The sequence below is a fragment of the Pteropus alecto genome, unplaced genomic scaffold, assembly GCF_000325575.1.
Source record: "Pteropus alecto unplaced genomic scaffold, ASM32557v1 scaffold152, whole genome shotgun sequence".
In the NCBI taxonomy this organism is placed as follows: domain Eukaryota; kingdom Metazoa; phylum Chordata; class Mammalia; order Chiroptera; family Pteropodidae; genus Pteropus; species Pteropus alecto.
In genome coordinates this window covers 12,143,533-12,161,696 of record NW_006432227.1, presented here as the reverse complement: position 1 = coordinate 12,161,696, position 18,164 = coordinate 12,143,533, and the positions used below count along the sequence as shown (strand labels likewise).

The following is an 18,164-nucleotide window of genomic DNA, read 5'->3' as shown; positions in this document are numbered from 1 at the left end:
ACGGTTGTTGATCTGAGGGAGATGCTTCCCGTGTGAGCTAATCAGAGTAAAATTGAATTGACCTGTTTCTTAAATATTTAAGTGGGGCTTTTGGCATGGGGGCAAGGAAAGGCCTTTCTTAAAAGCTGCAGTTGCCTGCCCACCCATCACTGTGGAGGGAAAATAGCTACTTAAGAAGGAGACTTTTTTGGAAAAAAAAAAACACTTTGAAGTTTAGTCAGTCATCTCAGGAGTGGATAAATGGAAATGGAGAAAGCAAAGGAGAGAGTAGCAGTTCGGAGCCCAGCCCTTCACACCTGGCCCAGGCTTTGTGTTCTCTGTGCCGTTGGTGGCTAACCTGGGCTCACGGGACCGACACTGGCTTCAGGGCTAAAATACACTCCGAGCTTTCAGGAAAAAAGGGTCAGGCAGCCTAAGATAGGATGGGTATATGGAGTCTAGTAATTTAAACTCAGAATATTCCTTCATTTGTGATTTTAAACTTTGTGGATAAATTAATAGTATAGTATTGGATATCATCACAGCAACACTAAACACCAGATGTTAATAAAAATTAACAGTTCCTACGCGAAGGCCTCCTTTTTGGTCACCTGTTTACACTTAGCAAATTTGAAGTGACATTGCTTGGTGGATCAGTCATCCTTTGTTATAATGACTAAAATACCACTGATTCAGTGATCAAGAAGCCTCTGATTAAATGTCTCTTTCAGCGGCACTTGGTTAAGAGCGAAACTGGAAACAGTATTTCCATTTCTACATCAGCATCCCCAGTGATTTAAATAAAAGCCAACAGGTTGAACAAAAAGTAACTAAAATAAGTGAAACTAGGTAAATTTTGGTTCAGTAGAGAATGTAGGGCAGGGAGGATATTCATATTTTGCAACTGGAAAAATTCTTTTATATAAAGAATGCAGAATATTTTAGCAGTACCTTTATTTTTCATTTGCTTCATGTAATCGTAGGGGTTTTTTTTTTACTGAATGTAGACTCAGAAGAGCTTATTTTCATTTTATATGCATAAAATGTGACTTAGAAGGGGCTCATTATGACAGAAAACAGTATTGTCTCTTTAAAACAGTAGCTGGAGTTGACAGATGTTTGTATATTTTCTCCGAATTCTCTTTGGGTCCTGAATTACCAATAAAAATAGACTGGCTTAATGTGTTCTTGGCTGTTCTGTATCAGAGGTCTTATCTAGTTTTTGCCAACAGCACCCTAGAGCACCATGCTGACAGCAGCATCATTATTAGTTAAGAAATGAGCATAATCATACTTGCCATCATCATATTCAATCTTGTAATTACAAACAGGGAGTTAAGCTAAACAATCTGTAGGACTTCCTGCAGATCTGACATTTGAAGGCTAAGAGATAATATCCATGTGTCAAGTGTTGGTGGCTCATTCCTTGACCTTGGGCTGTCACTGTGTCCATTGGAGGGCAGTGACAACAGAGGCGTGGTCTCTGCGCTGAACTCTGTGTCATTGGAGGGCAGTGACGGGCAGAGGCGTGGTCTCTGCGCTACATCTTGTGTCATTGGAGGGCAGTGACAACAGAGGCGTGGTCTCTGCGCCATGTCCTGTGTCATTGGAGGGCAGTGACGGGCAGAGGCGTGGTCTCTGCGCTACATCTTGTGGCATTGGAGGGCAGTGACAACAGAGGCGTGGTCTCTGCGCTACATCTTGTGGCATTGGAGGGCAGTGACAACAGAGGCGTGGTCTCTGCGCTACATCTTGTGGCATTGGAGGGCAGTGACAACAGAGGCGTGGTCTCTGCGCTACATCTTGTGGCATTGGAGGGCAGTGACAACAGAGGCGTGGTCTCTGCGCTACATCTTGTGGCATTGGAGGGCAGTGACAACAGAGGCGTGGTCTCTGCGCTACATCTTGTGTCATTGGAGGGCAGTGACGGGCAGAGGCGTGGTCTCTGCGCCACGTCCTGTGTTATTGGAGGGCAGTGACGGCAGAGGCGTGGTCTTGCGCCACATCTTGTGAACCGAGAAGGAGCCGGGGTTGGCCTCCCAGCTTTGCTTTCTGCCTTGAACCAGGTAGCCCGTGGGAATTGCTTTTTTCACCCTTCTTGTGTCTGGCAGCAAAGCAGCAAATCCTGTGCCAGTCTTGTTCTTCCTTGGGTTGAGGTCGCATACAGAGTGCTGACAGCAGCGGCCATAACTGAGCTTGGGAGACAGCTGGCTGGACTAGGTTGAGGAAGCCCCCTATTTTGCAAATATTTTTGTTTTAATATTGAAATATTTCACAGATATGTCTTTAAAATGCTCCCTTGACAAGTCTATTGATTCAGAATTTCTTGGCAATCCAGAAATGCCCTCTGACTTATAAAGTAAAAGCATGTCACGGAGTTTGGTTTTGAATATGAGCTAGATTTCATGATTGTTGCTCTTTTTAATAAAATGCTTGTAATTTGTACACTATTCTTTGAATTGTTTTCATATTTGTTGGAAACATACTTTCACCTGGTATTTACAGTTTTTGTCTAAAGGAACCACTGATAAAAGAAAAATGACCATGATGACCTGAGCAGATGGTTCATAATAGCTTTTACTTCCAACTCATGCTTCCCGAAACACTTTTCTTAGGCCTACAAAACAAATTATTATTATTGTCAAAATACTGCTTTTTGCTCTCTCCAACCATTTATGCCAAATAATGTCAATCTTTTACTTTTTGAAATTGTGTCTAATTTCGAGTCTCTGTTGAGCTACCAGTAATCATCAGGTTTGCTGCTTTACCTGTGGCTTCATTTTCCTTTTTACAGTTGAGGAATATACAGAACATACTATAGTTATGATTTAACAAAAAAAAGTCTCCCAGCCCTTTATGCAGATCTGCTAGGCAGGTGGACCGTGTCATAGGTATTAACTTATATAGCTCTAAGTTATTTTCATTCTTAAAATATTTGATCCTTGTCTTCGCCTGCTGTTGGCCTCATTCCATTAACTGAATCCATTCTTTGAGGTTGAGATGTCTTGAAGTTGTCGTTAGACATTTCTTTAGGAGAGAATTTTAAAACAGGTATTTTAAAATCTGTACTAAGGGCTTGTGGTGTAAAGAACTCAGCAGCTTCGTGTCTGCCTTGAAGTCAGGCAGTGAGCGTCCCACGACCTACTAATGGGGATCCTAAAGGTTTCTCTCCCTCATCTCAGGAAAGAAAGATAATGTAGTAAGTGCACTAGTTAAAAAGCTCTGGGATATTTGTAGCCTGTGCTATAAAGAGCTTACCATTAGAGGGAAGCCTGCTGTGGGTTATGGTTTCGGGGTAGGATGGCACAAGTCCCAGGTATTTGCCGCACCGATAATCAAGGCGCTGAACATAGGTATCTCTGAATAGTCACAATCCGGCACGGTTCTCGCTCCTGAGCAGGTAAGGAAGCTGCAGCGCAGAGGTGATAAGAAACTTGCCCAAGGGCACACAGCTGGACCCTGCGCTTGTGCATGGGGCACTAGAAATGAGGGTGGACTGAGTTGACAGAGTACAAACGGATCCAGTGAGAATTACTCTGATAGTGTGACCTCCTGCTGACTGGCAGAGTGGTGGTGTTGACAGACAGGGTTCAGAAGCGAACGAACTATCGTAATAAGGTAAACGTGCCGCTTTGACCTGAGTGCCCACTGCGAGGCTTGGTCTCCATGCCCACCCCACCCTCCCTCGTGCACACGCTTCTGCTCGCAGCTTCTGCCAGTTCCGTAAGGGTCCTTACAGAGGACCACCAGAGATTTCTTCAGGTTCGAAGTCATTTTCTTTACATGTACTGCTAACTTTGCTAAACCCTATGCAGAAAGGACCCCCACTCAGTCCCTTGGCTTCTGAAGGTCACTGGTTTGGAGCAATGGAGAACAAGTCCACTTGTCCCTAAACAGGGGGCTCTGGCCCTCACCAGCTGCCTCTTTTCTTTGTAGCTGTCAGCATAGTTGACCTTTTCTATAGCTCAGGTGACAAAGGGTGTGGAATCCTCTGTGTAGCAGTAAACCCCACGTTAGGGCCCTTTATTTTGCCGTCAGCAGAGTGCTGTGACCGGTCCACTTCCAGCTTGCCCTTTACACCATTGTCTCAGACCTGCCCCTGTCCAGTTGATTCTTTAGTCCCAGATCGTATTGATCCTTATGCATAGTTGCCATATTTACTTAAATGCAGAGTACAGGCGGCCTTCGGTACTTGAGAGGCATATTAACAAGTATATTTAAATAATATCTTTTGGCTATACTTTTAGCTTTTAGCTAAAGATGTCACTGACTTCATTTTTTTCCTCCTTCAGAAAGCGACAAAGCATGCGTTTGATGTAGTGTGAACATTTTGTTAGGTATCATTAGTGTTTTGTCAAGTCCAGGAGCCAGTGAAGTACACGGTCCCAACTATGAACTTAAAAACATCGGAGTACATAACTTTACTTTCACTTTTTTTTGTTGTTTTTTTTTTAGTGTAGTGGATTTCAACAAGAACTTTTAAGTAATTAAATTCATGGAATGTTTAGCTTTCACAGCAGCTTAGTTTATAAAATAAATTATCTTCAGTACCAGGACAGAGGCCTTTAAGTGTTTTGTTGTCTTAGGTTTTACGTCTGTGTTTTAAGTCTTCTAAAAAAAGAAACAGGAACACATTAACTCTGTAGTTAAACTCAAATTGCCTGAGTTATGAAGCTTTGATTTTTATAAAAATGTTAAGTTAAATTGGTCCCGTGTGGCTTGATAACTACTTTCTTATACGGAACTCAAGTCAGTTTTGTGACTCAATCATGCATAAGATGAGGTGAGATTTTATTTAATCATTGCATGTAACATTTACACATAGATTTGCATATTTAAAGTAAGAGCTGATTAAAATCGTGGTGAGAAAGCTGCTAGGAAATACAGTTCTCAGCTGTGTTAGATTAGTATACAATTGCTTCCGATTTTTTTTCTTCTTTTTATTTCTTAGAGAGTTTTGAAAACAGAAAATATCTTTAATGGACAGCCCTGAACCTCGAACAAGGCAGAACACTGTTTTTATGGAATATATGCGTGTTTTCGTTTTAGGTGCTGGACTGGATCGAGAACCACGGGGAAGCATTCCTGAGCAAACACACAGGTGTGGGGAAGTCTCTGCATCGGGCCAGAGCTTTGCAGAAACGTCATGAAGATTTTGAAGAAGTGGCGCAGGTAAGACAATGATGTTCACTGTTTTCTCCTTAAATACCTAGCTGGTTGGTTTTGAATGACTGTTTTAACTGCCTCTGAGATGATTTGGCCTCGGCCAGATGTGTTTAAAGGTGTTTCGGAAGAGATGGTACTCAGATTTCAGAATGAACTTGTCATCGCTGATGCAGAAAGATGATTTAATCAGGTGACCCTTTTGAAAAATGTGATATTCTTGAAACAGAAAAACATACTAGATATTTATTGTACCAGTGTTTGTTGACTCGTTTGTGAAATTTCAGTTCGTAATCAGAGAATAACAGTCCCTGCATTTCTGTAACGATGGGCCAGCATTTCCTGTCCTTTTCCCAGTCCTTTTGAACGTGTGTGTTTAGGAACAGGAGGCACAGGCTGGAGTGTGCTCAGAGCATGGGATTTGTGGAACTCGTGTTGGCTGTAACGCTCACTAGCCGTGTGATTTTGGGGAAATCTCTTAACGTTTCCAAGGTTAACTCTCTTGTCTGAAAAATAGGCACAGTTAGGGGTCTGAGAGAGGAGGTGAAGTAGAAGGACTCGGATCAGCAACGAACAGGGATATTGGTAAATACATTTGGAAATCTCAAAGGTTGACCGTTTAAACAAAAGACAGTGAATTCGCAGAGTAGTTAAAAACAAGACAGAACTACAGGACCAGGCCACTGGCACGGGAGAGGGGAAGGTGTTTTGAGGAGGCGGGCAGGATTTACTGTTTATTGTAGATTTGCAAACTCGGTGCGCATGTTAGCAGTTTTTGAATGACCATGAAAAGTCTAGGGACAGAAGGCATCACTTTCAAATAAGTGTAAAGGGAAAAGAAGTACAGAAAATCAGATAAACAAACAGGTAAATGGATCAGCTGGAAGCCAAAAGAATGAGAATAAGAAAAATCATAATAAATATCACAAAGCAAGATGTAACTTGTCCCTAAATATCAGTAATTATGGTAACACAAAATAAGTTATACTTGTTAAAAGGAAAATTTTTTGGTTGACTCTCTTAAAAATTATGCTATGTATTTTTTTCAAAGGGCATGCCTAAAACATAAATATCCAGGAAATTTAAAATTTTTAGAGTATTAGAAAAAGACCCGCCAGGCAAATATGCTCCCCCCTTGCAAAAAAAAAAAACCAACTTATAGAAATAGTAATATTAAGCAAATAAACTTAAAAGTACAAAGACATTGTTGGAAATAAAGAGGGCCTTCAATTTGAAAGGAGGAGTGTAAATATACATCTAACACTGTAGTCTCGAAATCTATAAAACAGAAGTAAACAGGCGTCCGCCTTGGCTGGTGTGTCCGTAGCTTTTACGTGACCAAGGGTTCAATTACATACTCGTTTAGTCAGAGAACTAAATTTGGGATAGGATTATGGGATAGCAAAACAAATAGCACTTAAGCCCTGTTCAGTGAAAATGCCTTTAAAAAGTTACCTTCTTTACGTGTCTTCATATATAAAGTAAAAGTGAGAATCCCAACCTCTCTGCTTTTTGGTCTCAAGAATCAAGAAAAGACTGTGTGCGGCAGCCTTGCTGCAGGCGGACACGTCTCCGGGTTTTTCTTATCCGCATTGCATGCGGTCTCCCTTCTCACATTCGCTGGAAAATATTTTGCCTTCCTCTTGCAGCAGAAGATGTTCTCGATACGCGGAATATGTGCTCTTATCTCCCCTTTATTCTTTCCTGAAGATAAGCGACTGCTGTAGCCAGCGTGGTTTGAGGAAGGATGTGAAGTTTGGATCATATGAGCAAAGACTTGAGACACCCCAGAATCTAAGAGGCGGGACTGCAAGCAACCAGGCCTCGGAGACGGAGGCTCTCGCCCCATAGGGTACCCCCCAGCCTCGTCCTCACGCCCTCATCTGAAGGACGAGGGTCTAGTGAATGTCCACATGTGTGTCCGGCACCCCAGTGACCCATGTCCCTCCAGTTCCCGCAGTTCCTTCTGTTCTGAGTTAAGGAGATCTCTTCTGTGGCTGATCTTGCTCTATCTTTTCCTGGCAAACTTATTTTCTGAGGTCTGAGACGATCATCAAAGCTGTCAACACAGGTTCTCAGGGGACAGCAAGAGCAAGGGCACTTTCTTCGTAGGAGACGTCTCTGCGTTAAGGTTTCCAGGGTAACAAGGGTGGCACCCTGAGCTGTGGTCTGTTGCTTACCACTGTTTTGGGGAGAGGCAGGTGCTTGTCTGCTCCTTCCTCCACCCAGCTGAGTTTCAGGCCTTGCCTGTCAGCTCTGCTCATGGCTCCTGGGATCCTAAGGGGTGCCTGACTCCCTTTCCCTTAAATCGAAAGTGCTTAGGCCCAAATCTGAGCTGTGCATGAAAAGAAACCCAACACCTCTGCTCACTGTGCAAGTGCCTGCACCTACTTTCCCTCCCTCTGGTTTTCGAATAATCACTTGTCACGTGTCAGTCATTCTGCAGGCGCTGGGGTGGGCAGGCCAGACCCAGACCTCCTGAAAAGGCACGGTCACCTGTCAGAGGCTGGTTCTTGCTGTCAAAGCCGAGACCCACGAGTTAGTAAAAGTCAGCCTGTGACAGAAACAGAGGGTGTGAGAGGCAGGCAATGGGGACAACGGGTGGCACTGCTGGGCAGCGCAGCCGTGTGGCCTTCACAGTTGGAGTGTGCGCCAGGCCTTCTGGGCGGATGACCATCCTTTCCGCTCTGGGGGCCTCCCTCCTTCGTAAACCGCCCGTCGGTGCAGGCCCTGAGCTCTCCTTGCCACACCTGGCCGGACTGTCACACCTCAGCTTCCTCTCTCTACCTGAGCTCTCCTCGCCCCACCCACCACCAGTGCCTGGGGCCTTCTGTTCTGGCCTCTTTGCATCTCCAGCTTCTCACTCTCTCAGCTCTTTTCTCCCTGGCAATAAATATTTATAGGCCCTCCGCTGTCTTGAAGAACGTCACTTGATGCTGCTCTGTTTTTTAGGTGCCAGTTGTTTTGAAAGAGCACTCTGCCACTTAACACTGCCTCCTCACCACCCGCCGAGACCCAGCAAACAGGCCTGCAGCGGTTGCTGGTGCTCATTGCAGACATGCAGCGTCTGTCACAGTTGACCATTAACTGGGACCCAGCCACTCGTTAATTCCCCTCCACTCACTTTAGAGTGAAAATCTCTGGTCCTTTAGGCATGTGGTGACCTCCTGTTGTATGATAGGCCCCAGGTGGGGCTGATGGCGCTCTAGAACCTAGGGGACACCAGCTGTGTCCATACAGACGTCATACATCACAGAGAACACTCCTGAACCACATCAGGCCGGTTCTCAGAGCTACTGGCTCTGCCTCCAGGGCCCCATTGGGCCGTGGAGGCCGAGAGACCATGCTTTACCACAGAAACTGACCACAGGGTAAATGTAGTAAGTAGAGAGAGGCCACGAGGCCTGAAGATGCAGGGCAACTGCTCTCTCTGGTTCCTCTTCCTTGTTTAGAGGCTCTTTGAAGGGAGTGGGAGGAAAGGGGTTTGTGTTTTAAGCAGAAGAGCTCTTGGCCATGAGCTGATGAGGAGGCCGAGGGCCTGGCATTACTGAGACCCGTGCTGCAACTTTGGCCTAGACTGTGGCCTCGGGGGCCAGCATCACCATGCTTGTGTTTGTAGCTGCTTTCATCGGCAGCTCGTCCCAGAGAACAAAATGACATCAGTGTCGCGTTAGCACAGGGGGAATGACTAGTTTTACCAGCTTTCCTTCTCTGCCCTCCATATCTTTGCTGCTTTCTGTCAAAACAAATTGTAATAGAAGGGTTTATGGCAGAGATCTAAGTTCATATTTTAGATTTATGTAATTTGGGGTGGGGGGGACAGAATGGCCTTCAAAGGCACCTTAAAAGTAGAAACAGTCATGTTTTTAAAAGTGCTTAATAAGAGCTCATTCCATTTTCTGAAACATATTCACAAAGGTAAAGCAAGCTAGGGGGGTTAGGGAGAAGAAATGTCCTTTTTACAGTTAAAGCTGGGTTGGTTTATTTCTTGGGGTTGTGTTTTGAAGGATCCTCTATAAAATGAATTCTAAATTGTCTTTAGAGATAGTCAACTTCTTCAAAACAGTGAGTCGTGGCATGATGAAGTAAGAGCAGATTCAGAAAGGATGTGGTGAAAGGCTTATTCCTTTGAAACGGACTAAGTATAGATTTATTATGTGGAACCGATCTGGCGTTCCTGGGAGGAGGAGCCTCATCTTCACGTGGTGGCCGTGAGTCCTACAGCAGGTGTGGCTTCTTCAGGGCACGGCAGCAGGGCCTCTGGGTTCAGGCACAGCTGCATCAGGAAGTATTTGGACCATTGTTTGCACAGTCTTGAGGAGCCGAGGACCTCCTGTGACTAATCTGAAGACCCATTCCTTCTTTATTTTTACAGCGACTGTCAGTCCTATTGGATGATTCTATGCTAATGAGTTTATAGAGTGGCATACACAGCCATGTTGCATTTTCATGCGAGAGCTTTAAAAAAATTTTTTAGATGCTTTCCACAAAGTTTTTTGCAAATGAATGTCGGAAAGGAAGATGGTCTTTGCCCGTTATCTTCTCTTTCATCTTCTAAATCATCCAAATTGATGGTCCTTTTTAGATTTTAAAAGCTATGACTAGAAAAACCAGTAAAGCCCAGAAAAGTGGTTCAAGAAGACACTGGTTTTGAGAGATCGGGTGTCTTTAACGTGATTAGAGCGTCTGGCCAGCCTGGGAGAGCTTCCTCTGCCTCCTTCACTGTCTGCTCGTCCCGGGGGATTCATATTACCTTCCAAAGACATAACCTGTCATGAAGTTGTTCTCCACGAAGCCATTGCTGTCAGCAACATTTTACATGTGCCATGTAATTATCTTGTCTTCCGAGATGAAGAAGTGTGGCATTCAGAAAGCAGGAAACCTTACCTTTCTTTCTAGATTTTCAGAAGATAAGCAGGCCAATGGCCTAACTCCCTGGCCACTCAGGACTCATTCAGCCTCTGCGAGTGGATACTCTGACAGACTGCGGGCATGCAGAGCGCTTCCACATTTTTTGGCATGCCCTCAAACCAGGCCTGGAAATGCTTGTGTTTATCTCCTTTTCCCCTCCTAAGATCAAGAAAACTCACCTGTTCAACTACAGATAGCCATCTTGAGTAAGGCCAGGCTGTCCTGTCTAGGGTTGGAGGGAAAAGGGGGCCTGATCTGCTTCTGAAAGGCTCAGTATTTCCTGAGTCTCTAGCAATTATGCTATTTTAATTTATTTCTCAAGAAAAGAGGAAATGGTTCAGGCCCCACCCTGGTCAGGCCCCAATTTATCTCCTTTAATCCTCAGCTCTGTGATTATTACTCCACCCACAGACCAGGAACTGGGCCCAGAGAGATGCTCCCAGGGACGGGACAGCAGGTAGGAGAAAGAAGTCCAGTCTCTTCAGACTCTAAGACCAGCTTCCTTCCCAGACAGCCCTCCTCCCTTTAAGTCTAAACTTCAGGGACTGAACTTCCTCTGTAAGGGAACCGTGGCCTCGGCATCGGCTGCTTGGAACAGTCCCAGTTCCCCTGATTGACACGGGCACATCGCGTCCCCTCCCTGTGCCTCAGTTTCCTCACTTGCAAAGTGGGGTGGAAGCGTCCACTTTACAGGGCTGCGTGCAAAGCCCAGGGTTAGGTCCTCCGGGTGAGCTTTGTGGTCCGCGTGCGTGTCAACGCAGGGCCGTCTGTGTCCCACGGCGGCGAGGGAATCCCGGGTCGGTTCTGTCGCTGGGAAGGAGTTTCTGTGGGTTTCGGAGAGGCCGTGTGCGGGCCTGGCTCCTCCAGCCCCAGTGCTGTGCCCAGGGAAAAGCCATCGAACCCTTGCTGGCTCATTTTCCTCAAGTGTGAAATGAGAAGTAGGGCTCAACGAACGCTGTTTAGTGTTCTGATAATTTAAAAAAAAAACAAAACAAAACACTGTTTTGGGGGGATGTTTCTTGTTGTAAATGTCTTTACCTGCTAGAAAGCTTTCAGAAATGTGATGTTTAGCTCTTGGGAGGCACTGTCACCTTATTAAACATGACAGACAGTAAGTGACTTCATGGCTGTAGTGACAATAAGAAACAGGATTCGGCTCTTAAAACACGCATGTGTGCAGCATCAAGCACGATTCCCTGTGAGCGTGCGTCTGCTCAAGGCGCAGAGCGTGGTTCCTAGGGGAGGCCCCATGGGGTAAGCGTGGGTCTCCTCTGTAAACCCCTCGTCCCCAGAAAGTGACCCCACGGTGCAGCCTCTGGTGGCCACAGAGCCTTTGTGGGCAGCATGTGTGCAGGACCTCTGTCGCAGGAGCCCTTGATGCTGAGTTGACTACTGCAGGGAGCACTTACTCTGCCCAGAGACCACGCCGCGTGGCCCGGGGTGCGGGCGTCTCGGGAGGGAAGGCCTGGGTGGCATAATCTCTGGGAAGGACTCGGGACTGGCCCATAGGTACGCGCTGCTTTTTAAAAATCTGCTGTGTGTACATTTATATACACACTCATATTTTTATATAAACTTTATTTTCAGACCAGCTTTAGATTTACAGAAAAAATTGAGATGATAGAGAGTTTCTACACCATGTACCCATTTCACCTACTATTACTGTTTTAGTGCGGTATATTTGTTACAATTCATGAACCAATATTGATAAATTACTATTAACTGAAGTCCATACTCTGTTCCGATTTCCTGGTTTCTAGCCTTTCCCGGACAGCGGCCTCCGTGTAGCTGTCCCGGCTTCTCAGGCTCCTGTGGGCCCTGACAGTGTCTGTCACTGCTCTTGTTGTTAATGGCATCATCATCCGCGACCACGTGATTCTCCCCCTCATTCACAGAGCGGCTCCTCCCTCGTCCAACCGTAAGGCAGAGTGATCGCTTGTCTCGGACCTGAGGCTTAGAGTCACGAAGTCAGTGACATGACTGGTATTGGAACGTGGGGCTCCGACTTGAGAGCCTTTCCATCTTGTCACTCGGCATCTCCTGGGTGGTTTGACAGTCTGCGTGCAGGGCTTCTCATTGTCACAGTCGTGTTGGCAGGTCGCCAGACTGCACTGTAGGGGATGTGGAGGGACAGACCTGCACGAGGTGACAGAGAGCGGACGTTTATAAAGCATGCTGCTGCTGTTACGGAGCTCTTTTGAAATGGGCTGTTTCAGTGTTTCTGCTCTATACAGGAGGGATTATAACTTAGCTTCAAACATGTCAAATTGAATATATAACACTCAATGTGAGTGGATATGTATATATTTAGCTGCGTGTGTGTGTATATATATGTGTATATATAAAACCGTGTTCTTAAAAGTTCTGCAGTCAGATTAGAAACTGACAGCTTTTCAAACTATTTCAAATAATTTGATTCCAAATAATATATAAAATGTACACATGTATTTTCCATGTCTGACCATAATTAGTGAATTCTAAGGGATCCTTTGACGTCTCTTCCGTCATTTCCATCATCAGTTCTCAAAGATCCGTTGTCACTAGCACAGAGCATTCTCCTGAGACTGGATAGTCCCAAAGCAAAGAGAAAAGCCCCGGAAACGGATCCAGGCCGACAGGCGGAGGAGAGGGCCGTGGACCCTGGCGCGCAGCGGGGTGCGGGTAGGGCATTCGAAACGCCAAGCAGCAGAGCCCCAGGCGCTAAGCAACTCGGCGGGGGGCGAGACCACGGGCTCGTGTGTAGCCCAGTCCACTGGGCCCCTGGCGACTGCCCTCCAGGCCCCGGTTCCTTCCTAGGAAAGGGCAGAGGCCAGGACCTGACAGCCCCGTGCGGGGGTGGCTCTCGTAGCCGATGCCCAGTAAGTATGGGCGACCGCGGCACCCAGAGATGGGGGTGTTCAGACTGGGGAGTGGAAGAGCAGATGCACGTTCCCTGGTCTTTGTCGTCTCCGTAGACTCTGTGGATGCTGCACCCCTGGACCTGTCTGCACAGGGAGCGGCTGCCCCTCCCTACCCTACCCTGACGCCTGGGCGCACCTGCTCTGTGCCTGTGTGTCCTTACTGTGGAGATCACCTCATACCTGTCACGCTGTGTGTTGCACCTGTTTTAAAAATCTTTTTAAACTCGCAGGGAAGTTGGAAGTACAGCACAAATGACTTTCCCCTGAACTTTCCCATTCATTTACTTGAGTATTTCCTACCTCAAAGGACATTCTGCTCTACAGCCACAATGCCACAAAACCAGGGAATGGACACTGATGCCGGACGACCTTCCAGGCCGCAGTCCCCATGAGGTCCTTCGTAGCTGGAGGGTCAGCGTAGAAGGCGATGGCATTTGGTGGTCTCTCAGTCCTCGAGCCGGGAGCAGGCTTCGCCTTCCTTGACTTTTGTGGCCTGACTCTTTGGAAGATTTCAAGCCCGTTGTTTCAGAGAATGTTCCTCGTGACTAGATTCCAGTTACATGTCTCCAGCAGGGCATCGTGGAAGCGCTGCTGTGTCCTTCTCAGGCCGTCCATCAGTGGCTCATGATTTTAGTTCATCATGTTACATGTGGTGTTCACCTTCATGCCCGGGCGACATGCCTGCCCGACTCCCACTGCCAAGTCAGGCTTTCGCCCTTTGTAGTTAGTAGTGCTTTGTGGGGAGATGCTGTGAACGTCTGCAGATCTCCTGTTCCTCATCTGACTTTGTCAGAATGGGCTCATAGTTTCCTCTCGTGGTCAGTGGATTACACGGTCACTGTCATTGCTTCCTCTCAGATTGTCCCTGACTTGGCCAGCAGGAGCCTCCTCAAGTTGACGTCTGTGTCCTGACCTGTCCATGTTGACTTGAGCATTTCCGTTCTCTGGGACACAATGAGATGTTTCAGGCTCATCTTGTCCCTTGTCCCGCCTCAGCCCTGGAACCAGCCCTTTCCCCTCAGAACTCAGGCTCCTTTTAGGGGCGGGCGAGCGTAGAGGTGGGAATCGGGGTGCTAACCGTGCTCACTGCTGTGGGCCCGTCACTGGTCCTGGGCCTCTCAGCGGGCAGAGGGAGGGAGCGGGCGAGTGTGCGCATGTATTCACATGAATAGGTCCAGCTGCAGTCCAGTGCCACGTGATTAACTCAGGTTCTTCTCCTTGTCCATATCTGTAACTCCCTTATCTGAAGTGGGGAGCCCGCACGGGCTTTGTAGATTAATGCCCAGAACGTAACCAGTCTCCCAGTAGCGGGGGGGGGGCGCTGCCCTCTGTAGCACCCTCTATCAGGCTTGGGACACCCTCCCCATGCCCTGGGAACCACCCACCCTCACCGATGAGACACCCAGCCTGCTCAGCTTTATGACTAAGACATTGGAGAGGGAGGATGGACGATGAAGGAAAGACTCCACCTGTTTCTCGAGGGAACCATGAGACTCTTGGGCTCAGAAGTCCCTCGCCTGCCTCAGCCGCGCCGCAGCCCCGTCAGCCAGCCTCTCTCCAGCACTCGCCTCCAGCAGTGTCGAGTCTCTAGCACACCTGTTTGAGGAACCCACTTGCCTCTGATTTATCAGCAATTAAAACAGGAGTAATGTTCAGAGTATTTTAGACATCTGTTTACCTTAATGTCTAGCTCTTTAAAACTCTGGCTATTTTGTATCTATTTTGTTGCTGTTTCTTTTTTCTCAAACAGTATGTACTCTTAAGTAAAAAAAAAAGATAAGCACAGAATTATCAATAAGTGGAAGCATGTGAAAAGGGGCGACAGCTTCTGTCTGGACGTTAACCTTTCCACGTGCACTTGGAACGATCAGAAAGTGGTCTGTCATAGTGAAAGACACAAAACTGGAACTCCTCGCTCTGCCACAAAACGGGGGGAAAAAGTGAAGTGGGCCCTTGTGGCTCCATGCTGTCATCTGGCTGTGCGGTCGCAAAAAGCTCGGGGCCTGGGATGAGGCGGGGGTGAGTCGGGGGTGAGTCGGGACAGCCTGCAGCTGCCCGCGGATCCCCTTCACTGCCCGAGGCGGGAGGGCTGGCCGTGAGGCTCACAGCCTAAAACCGTAATGGAAAAGGCTGCGGACAGAGCCTCAGGGAACTCCTAAAATCGTCTTTTCCGTCACACTTTTTCGGTTCGCGTTCCGGGAGTGATCAGGAGCAGCACAGAGTGACGGCCGCAGTGGGTCGTGGCCCCCACCTGGCCGGCATGCATTTTACTCACCTGGCATTTCTCTGGATGTTCCCCCGTGCAGAACACGTACACCAACGCGGATAAGTTGCTAGAGGCCGCGGAGCAGCTGGCTCAGACTGGGGAATGTGACCCGGAGGAGATTTATCAGGCCGCCCATCAGTTGGAGGACCGGATCCAGGACTTCGTTCGGCGCGTGGAGCAGCGGAAGATCCTGCTGGACATGTCGGTGTCCTTCCACACCCACGTGAAAGAGGTGAGAGAGCGGGAGACGGACACGCAGCTCGTGGCCGCAAAGGGCCTGTGAGCTCCTGGCCGTGATGAGCGAACGCAGACCGGAGGTGGCCGGTGATGACTTGCAGTCAGCTCACGCTGGGCGGGTCGGTGGACAGGGACACGGCTGCGCTTCCTGCAGGCCTTTCCTGGGGGTGCTGGGGGCCCGTGTGTGTGTCAGCAGGGGACCCGGGAGGCCGGGCGGCTGGGAGAGGTGGGTCGGGGGCGAGCAGGGAAAACGGGAGACGAAGGAGATCCCTGAAGTCAGAGACCCGTCTGGCCTAAGCGGACGACCTGTACGTGTGGCCAGAGCTGCTGCGTTTCCTTCCTGTGTGTGAGCCGGTCAGGCGGCTGAGGTCATGGGCACCCTCTGATGTTGTCAGGCTGTGTGGCTGCTCTCAGACGCCAATACGAGTCAGTGTTAACATAGCACTGAATTTAAACGGACCGAAGCCAACCTGGGCTTGGTAATTAATATCGGTACTGTCCCAGATGTCCTCATGGTGAGAGATAACGTGTTACTTGGTTTGTGGAAATAGGTTGGTGCTACTTACACCTTGCATATGTGTTGCTCTTAGTAGAAATCATACAAAACTACAATTAAAGAAACTATGGTGTAGCTTTTGAGAAAAACAAGGATTTTTAATAAAAATGACTTTCCAATAGGACAGCAAATCGAGGAAGGATGTCAACTTACTGTCTTATTTCTAAGAATAAAGATCCTCTACTTCACAGCTCTTTGTAAATTGGAAGTGAGAGGCCCTGCAGGAAATTTGGAATTAAGTGCATGAAAGCTTAGAATGACAGGGTCTGAAGAAGGACCTGGGAGGAGTTAAGACCGTGGGAGAGCCCTGGGAGAAGCCGATTAAGTGCATGAAAGCTTAGAATGACAGGGTCTGAGAAGGACCTGGGAGGAGTTAAGCCCTAGGAGAAGCCTCGGCCTGGCTTGCCTCATTTAATGGCATCAGAGATCAGAGACCAATAAATCTGCTTTAAGGACGAGAACTTCACTTCCAGATCTGGCATCCTGGGCAGTCAGTCCTCAGGCCGTTTGTCACTTGAAGGTGTGGCTCCAGGAAAACCATGCTCCCCTCCCACCTCGAAACTGTGATCCCATGAAGGGAGTAGCATGAAACGTGTCTGGCAAACTGCTGGGCCCCCCAAACCTTGTGCTTCAGCCCGCCCTGGGCTGGCACACTCTGCCTTCATTGCTGGCAGCCCTTTCTGCAGAGGAGCTGGTGCTTTGTGGGCTTGGGACAGTCACCAAAATGGAAAACTCACAGGACTAGCGTCTTTTCCTGCTCTTAACAGTGTCATAACTGGAAAAGATTTTACAGTATTTACAAAAAGACTGTTATTTTCAAGGAGTCACATTAAGTAAACATTTGTCCACAGCAGCTTCTGGTTACAGCTGCCTGTGTCCTGGGGGCTGCAGCTCCCTCACTCAGCTCCCGCTGAGCCGTAACCACTGATAGCGCCCCCTGCCTTTGCCAGCTCTTGGCCACCACCCACAGCACCGCCGCCAGACTTGCAAAGTCACACAGGTTGAACCCTTGGTTTTGAACCATGGGTGATTCTTTGTGTTCCTGGGAAAGCAGCCTGAAACCCTCAGCACCCTCTTGATCTGGTCCCCACTTTTCCTCCAGCCCCTCCGCCTCAGCACAGTGTCCCAAAGTCTGTGACACACTGACACCCTCGAGGCCCGGACGAGCTGCTTCCTTTCACTTCCCCAGGCAGTTAGCTGTTTCTGAGAAGGGCGGGGACTGGAGTTCCTCAGTGAGCCCCAGGGGACACACACGGTGGCCCCGGACGGCTGGGATGCTGCCGGAGAGGGACAAAGGACAGGCAGCCGGGCACCGGTTCACAGACCGCACTGCGAGGAAGGGGCAGAGGACAGCAAGCCTCGTGTCGGGAGAGCAAGCAGGAGCCGGTGTCTGCCGCGGCTCGTCTGCGTGACGTGCCTAGTGACATTCTTAAGCAGAGTTGTAAGAATTTAACTTGCTTTTAGGACAGAAAATCTTTCCATGAAGAGTATTTATTATTTAGATCCCCTTTTCAAGTTGATAATGGTTTTCAAAAAGCCAACACGGAAAGAAATAGGAAGAAAAGCGGTTTACAGAAGCCGTTGCCCAGAGATTAAGTTTGGGTTCGTTGGTTTTTGTAACATCAGAAGCATTTTAAAGGAAAAATCTCATACTAAAAGCATCTCAGTTAGCGAACCATAGGGGCCATCTTGTCACCAGGCTTGGAAATTACTTAAAAGTGAAAATACATTTTGTATTCGTCGACTTATGCTATAGGAACTTCTAGGGTGTAGGAAGTTTGCAGACGGGGGTGCTTTAAATCTGTGTTAAAGGTTAAGTGGTTCGCTTATACAGTTCAAGAGTTTTCAGTGCATTCATTCTTTCCTTTCACATGAAAGACCATCACCGTGGCAGAGGAACTAGCATATTTACCCTGGTTTGGATCCTCTTAAATGCTTGTGCCCCTCAGGTGACCAGCGGGGGGAGTGTGTGGCCATACACGTGCCCGGAGGGAAGCTGGCCACACACAGGCGTGGGATTCTTCCCGCAGTGTGCTTGCACTTCATTTTTAGCCCGTTATTTTTCTCAGTAGATTTATTTTTTCCTGACCAGCCCAGAGTTTTCCTCAGTCTCCTTCGTCCGTGCCCCACGAATGCCCTGAAACCCACAGAG

General features: G+C 47.9%; 1 protein-coding gene across 1 annotated transcript in view; it reads left to right on the top strand.

Annotated features, from left to right (window-relative positions):
• TRIO (trio Rho guanine nucleotide exchange factor) overlaps positions 1-18,164 on the top strand; it is a gene marked incomplete at its 5' end in the record, with an annotated part of 308,650 nt that overhangs the window by 148,374 nt on the left and 142,112 nt on the right. The window contains 2 exons of the mRNA XM_025043545.1: positions 5,029-5,151; positions 15,260-15,451. Coding sequence (XP_024899313.1) covers positions 5,029-5,151; positions 15,260-15,451 — 315 coding nt within the window. The remainder of the gene's footprint in view (positions 1-5,028; positions 5,152-15,259; positions 15,452-18,164) is intronic.